Raw genomic sequence first — 6,000 nt, 5'->3', positions numbered from 1 at the left:
GGCAGGTTCTCTGCGTGCAAACGCACTCACCCAGTTGGGGTGACACAGGGCGCAGCGAGGTTTTGCATTGCTCGTCAGACCTACGTGAAACTGGATGGTGTTTGTCGCGGCTCTTTGCATTGCAGCGGGTTCGGTAAGAAACCTGATCGCTTTGTGCTGACTGCAGCAGGCAAAAACTGAAATCCCTGTGAGTTCCCTCTTTTCAACAGATAGAGTCACTTTTGTTCCCGCACCTTCCCTGTAGACGAGCACCAAACTGCTGCGACTGGGAGCTGCCGGGGCCTGCACAAGCAGCGATCCTCTTGGGCAGTTAAGGCTGGTTTTCGGTCAATTTTTTCTCCCTTCAACTCCTTTGAGTTTTTTCCTTCCTGTGAGCAAGCACCCCCCGAGCTGCCATCCCTGCCCCTGGCTGCGAGGCCATCAGAGGGGGGTCCTGCATGGGCGGTGGGACCCCGGCTGGAGGGGCTGCCGGGGACACGGGCACTGCAGGGTCTGCAGCACGTCCAGCCCCTAACGCTGACCCTGCCCCCCGCTTCCCCTCTCACACTGCAAATACGGCCGCAAAGACAGGGGTTTCTGATGCGGGGAGAGCCTTGGGGTCCAGCCCCTCCGCCCGCACCGCGGGAAACGCCAGGGCTCGGCGGGAGCACAGCTCGGCTCCCACAGCGTCGCACCCTCCGTCCCCAGGCGGTTCCTGCCCTGGTGCCAAACTCACCGCTGGCGAGGGCTCTCCCTGCTGCGGCCGTGGCTCCTGCCCGGCACCCGCTGCTCAGCAAGGGTGGCTCTGGGGACACACGACGGTCGGCCTCGGTGTCCTGAAACCAGCCTCCACTCGCCGCCTCTCCACCGTCCCCACGGCCGGTCCCCGCCGCCTCTCCACCGTCTCCCTGCGGGTGCGCAGGGAATGCACTCGCAGCCGGCGCTACCGGCGCGGGACTCCCTGGCAAGCTCGGCCGCCACTGCCACCGGTGCGGTCCCGCCGTCCGTCCCGCTGTCTCCTGCGGGGCTGCCTCTCCCGGCAGCAGCAGAGAACGTCTGGCTTTAGGTCAGCATCAGCGAAGTCGATAACGCGAACAGCTTCCATCTAGCTGGTAGGAATCCTACCGGCAGGAAAAGGATTTTATGCTTTCATTTTAGTTTCCTTTGCTCAGCGAACGATTTTTTTGCTGAATACAAAGAGGAAAGGAAAAAAATTCATCCGTTATACAATCCCCGTGATTCATTTTTTGCTGCTCTGTGTGTGCCGACACAAACCATGCTGGAGAAGGTGAAGAAAGTATGTTTATTTCTGGTTGAAGACTGATTACATCGCTATCATGGATAATGTAATAGAATAATTTTATACTCTTGGAGGAAATCTAAGAATAAATATGCAAAAGTAAAATATTTTGTTTCCACTGTCTCTGAAGATGAGTGATGATTAAGTGCTGTATTTACAGGATAGTTGTTATACTCTAGACTCTGTGCTGAATAAATATTATCTTGAAAGGGTAAAAAAATCCATTGAAATATTTTAACTCACCACAAAATTAAAAAAAAAAAAAAAAAATCCATGTATTTGTCCAAAGCGAAGGTTAGTTACACGTTAATTATCGAATCCACACAGGATCATTGTCCAGGAAAGCATCCTCTCCTCGCTGACCAGTTCCTCCCGCAGCAGAAGCCTCGGTGGTTCCCCTTGTCTCGGCGGAGGAACTGCTACTGGTTCTTCAGGCTGCAAGAGAGAAAGGAAGCCGCGGTCAGTCTCTGCCCCGACGGTGCCGGAGCGGGGCCAGGTCCTGAGCCCCCCCGGCCGCCCCCGGAGCTTCTCGCTCCCCGTCCCCAGAGAGCGTGCCCAGCTCCCCACACCCCCTGCAGCGCCGAAGCTCCTCTAACAACCTGAAAAAAGCGTACTTCCCTTAGCTCCCCAGTTTAAACTTGCTCAGGAGCCTACCAAACCCTGCAAAACTTTCCTCGCTCCAACGCATTTTTGGCCGATAAGGAATTTCTCATGCAGCGAGTCTTGGCGATCTCAGGTCTACGCTTTGAGATATCAGTCCAATGTTTATGCTTTGCATTAAAATAATTAATCCGTACACCCAGCACCACAAAACAAAGTTGCACGAGCCATTCTGGGGCCTTCAAATTATGATCAAACCAGAAGATATCAGATATCTTTATTTTCACTTACATTAAAAGGAAGGGAGACAATTTAATCCTATAATGAGAGCAAGTATTACACACTCTCTCTTCATAGGCAGTGTAATTATTCAGCTGCTCTCTGGAACTGAAATAATGACAAATTAAAATGGCTTTCAATTCCATCTACCTTTTATAACTATTCATCTTCTGGAGTTATTATCACTCTAAAGGCTTCTTTGTATTTTAGGCATCAGCCACTATATGTTAGAGAAAGCACATGGAGATTGTTACTGCTACCAATAAAAGTTGCAGTCATCAAAGCAAGAACAAAATCATTTGCCTTTGTTGTAAAGTATATGGTACAACTCAAGTATTTGATATAATTTCCTGGAATTTAGTGGAAATTTTATCTCAAAGAGCGCATTCACCCTGGGCGAGGATGCGCAGGAGGGAGCTCAACCCCCCGGCACCGGGGACGGGGCTGGAAAAACCCAGGGAAACAGAAATAACATCTTGCACAAAATCCGACACAAATGCAGTCAGGAACTGCCAAAGGCTTCCTCTAGTCCTGTCTCCGGCTTTTTGGCACGTCATAAACGCCCAAAGCCCCGGAGCCGGGAGAGCCTCAGCCGGTGCCCGGGACCTGCCGGCTCCGCTCCTGCTCCCTGCGCTGCCCACCCCGGGAACTGCGACCGGGAACGCGCTCCAGCCACAGCGGGCTGGAAATGTTTGTTTACACTTTCTTAAATAGATTGGAAAAAATATGGAAATGCAATGACGGCGAAGGGTGACATTTCTCCAGGCACGATATTTACAGTACTTTGATTAGCTCCGATTGCTGAAGAGCCAAGCAGCTTATGTTAATAAATGCCCTGTTCCAATTAGGCATCTGTGTTCTCAATCAGAAACAAAAAAAAACCCAAAAAACCGCCTGTCAGGCACCAAGCCTGCTGTCGTTTGCTCCTCAGCAGGCCGTTAATCATCCGGGCTTTCTCGGGGCGCAGCCCAAGGACCAGGCGAAGGGCTGTGCAGGGAGACCTTCGGGGCACCCTCCAAACCAGAACCGCCCCCGCTCGCCCCCAGGCACCGCTTTGGACTGAACCCTGCGCCCCTTCCCCACGTTTAGGTCCCCACAGAATCCATTCTACCCCAACGACAGCTGCAGGATCGGGTCCCCTCTCTGCAAGAAACCCTAAAATTAATCAGAAAGCCTGAGTTTGAAAGGGAAACCTAGACATGTATTAGCATCTATGAATGTGTGAATGAGCAGTTATAAAACCCCAGAATACATTTGTGAGCTCTAGATGTGGCAGAGAGGTCTGGCTGATCAAAGAGACAAAATAAAGGCGAGAAGATAAAATTCTTCTTTATGGAAGTGGGAATCATCAGCCCCATATAGTCAGACTCTTAATTACTGGGGCTGGATCTCAGCCTCCCATCGCTGACAGCCAGGACGGCGGAGGGTAGCTCACAGCCCTCGCTATCCGCACATTATTACAGCGCTTGATATATTTGCAACCGGCCCAGAGATGGCACTTACATCAAAGGCGGGTCTGGGCTCTGGTTCTCTGCCAGCAGCATCTTTGGTCCTCTCATCCGCCAGCCCCTGAGGAGCTACTTCATCCCTGGAGCCGGGCGCTCCGCAGCGTCTGCCCAAACGCAGCCACCTCCTCCTGGTCACAGCGACCAACGCCGCACCCTGTCCCCAGTCCCGCCACCCGCGCGGGATAACGAAAGGAGGGAAGAGCGTTTTGCAAAGCCCTAAGTTAATATTCCACACGAGCATTTCTTTGACCCCAGAATTTGAATCTCCTCTGGCTTCTTTCACAACTACCCGGGACTTTAAGGCTCTGTCGTTTGTTGCAAATCACTTTCAGCAGTGGTTTTTCATCTTTTCAGTTTGCATACACCAGATAAAAGGGAAGTTTTGTTTCTTGCAGCCTACAGCAAGCAGGAAGGGGCAAAGCTGGCATGGGATTCTCTCCCAATATTTCCGAGATAACGCACCCTCCTTCCAGCAGCTCCCCAGGAGCCGGTGTTTCGGCTGCCACCCGTCCCCATAGAAACGGAGCCGTGGGACCGCGGTCCAGCCGGAGCTCCTCATCCCGCTGCTCCTGGCGGGGAGGAGGAAGGCAGAGGGGGAGATTAAAAAAAACCACCACTTCTATTTCTGGAAAGCAAGTCAAACAATGACTCAATCATCTCTGCACAGTTCATAAATCCCTAACTAAAGGTTTAGCGCTCCTCCCCGCTGCAGATGTTCCAGAGTCCAGCCCCATTTCAGTCCTGCCCCTGCAGCCGAGCACAGCCCGCGCTGCAGCTCCACGGGCCGAGACGCTGCCAGCAGCCCCGGCCGGCAGCTCCGCACGGGGACACGTCCCCGACACGGCTGGGACGAGCACTGCCCAGCCCTGGCACGCGCAGAACAGATGCCAGGTTTGTGATGCCTTGAAAGAGATATTCTGTGTCTGGCTCTAGCCCCTTTATGAGAGGATTAAAAAAGGATGCATTTTGCCTTTATTTTCAAGCATACAGCTTAAAGTACCCGCACTCGGGAGAAAAACTGGGAGCCAGCAGCCATCATCTTGCTTTGCATATTCACTGGCCAGAGGGATAAGGACTTGCTCCACACCAGCTACCTCCTCCTGCATCTTTTATTCAACACCAAAATACTGGCCAGGAATATCAGCTTCCCCTCGCCCCAACCCTCCATTTTCCCCATCTTTTGGTCAATTCAGTGGTCAATCCCAAGTTCAGTGGGAAGCGTTCAGGCGAGCCCCTGAACGTCCTGTAAATAAGCAGCTAAGCTCTCCCCGCCAGCGGAGGGTATCTGCAGGGTTCGCAGCCTTCAGTTGCCGCTGTGCTCGTGGAGCTCCGGCACCGCCGGCGCCGCGCAGAAGCGAAGGGGCGCAAACACCTCGTCCTGCGAAGCAGCACTTCAAGGGCTGCTGCGGGAGGTTATTAAAAGCAACTTCAGCAGCGGCTCGGTCGTGCCTTGCTCTCTGGAGAACTATAATAAATACCCACAACTTGACTCATTCCTCATGAAAGTTCTTCTCTCCTAAAGCCGCTTTCCAGAAGACTCATCTGCCCAGTATTTTTTGGGTGCTACCAGCTTCCAGCCCACAGTCACCTTCCCTGCTGACCTGTCCCGCAGCAAAATCCCTTTTCCTTTGCAACCCTCTCCCGCCTTATTTTTTTTAATTATATGAAGTATGACAGCTACATAAAATGTTTTGTTGCCTTGGCAACTGCAATCCTCTGGCTTCAGCCTGAGTTATAAGGAAGAGGACAGTCTTTGACACTAACCAGCAGTAACGGGAACAGCACAAACCAGTGGGCAAAGCACTCGCCAAGGCAGGCGGAGGCTGCGGGGGGCACGGCATCCTCCCCTGGCCCCCAGCGCATTCTCCTGTGCTTCACCCCACGGTGCTGCCACGGGCCGGCCGTGCCCTGGGACGGAGACGCGGTGGCAACCGGTCAGAACGACCAGCTCTGGACTTCAAAATGGACTTTCTTTGTACAGAAGAGGTAATCGCCCACGGAACGCTGCGCAGGCAGAGACGCAGCCCTGCCCGTGCCTTTGCACTGCACGTGCACCCTCAGTCACTCGTACAACAGTCAAGACGTGACGCAGAGCAACTGTTCACAGTGTATGCACTGACAGCGCTGGAAACGAAGACTTCTTCGTCATAGACAATTTCTGTAGTCAGGAACACGAGCTGTACGAACTGCTTCCCCTCTCTGAATTCTTTTGCTACCTGCTATCGTCCCAGGCGCGGGACTCTGTGCAAACACCGTGTGCAGGGTCCTCTCTGGGTGGGTGTCAAACAGCAGAACGATGGTGATGAGACCCCCCCAACTCCTTCTGGGGCTGCA

General features: G+C 53.1%; 1 protein-coding gene across 3 annotated transcripts in view; it reads right to left on the bottom strand.

Moving 5' to 3' along the window:
* Positions 1 to 1,277: 1,277 nt before the first annotated feature.
* The window catches only part of ZMAT4 (zinc finger matrin-type 4), a 71,589-nt gene continuing 66,866 nt past the window's right edge, over positions 1,278 to 6,000 (bottom strand). For all 3 annotated transcript variants that reach the window (XM_054225109.1, XM_054225108.1, XM_054225110.1), the window contains one exon: positions 1,278 to 1,714. In XM_054225109.1, the coding sequence (XP_054081084.1) occupies positions 1,699 to 1,714 (16 nt within the window). In that variant the 3' untranslated portion in view covers positions 1,278 to 1,698. The remainder of the gene's footprint in view (positions 1,715 to 6,000) is intronic.

Source organism: Rissa tridactyla, chromosome 20, assembly GCF_028500815.1.
Source record: "Rissa tridactyla isolate bRisTri1 chromosome 20, bRisTri1.patW.cur.20221130, whole genome shotgun sequence".
Classification (NCBI taxonomy): Eukaryota; Metazoa; Chordata; class Aves; order Charadriiformes; family Laridae; genus Rissa; species Rissa tridactyla.
Note: the sequence above shows the minus strand (reverse complement) of the source record. Positions and strands in the feature narration are given on the sequence as shown.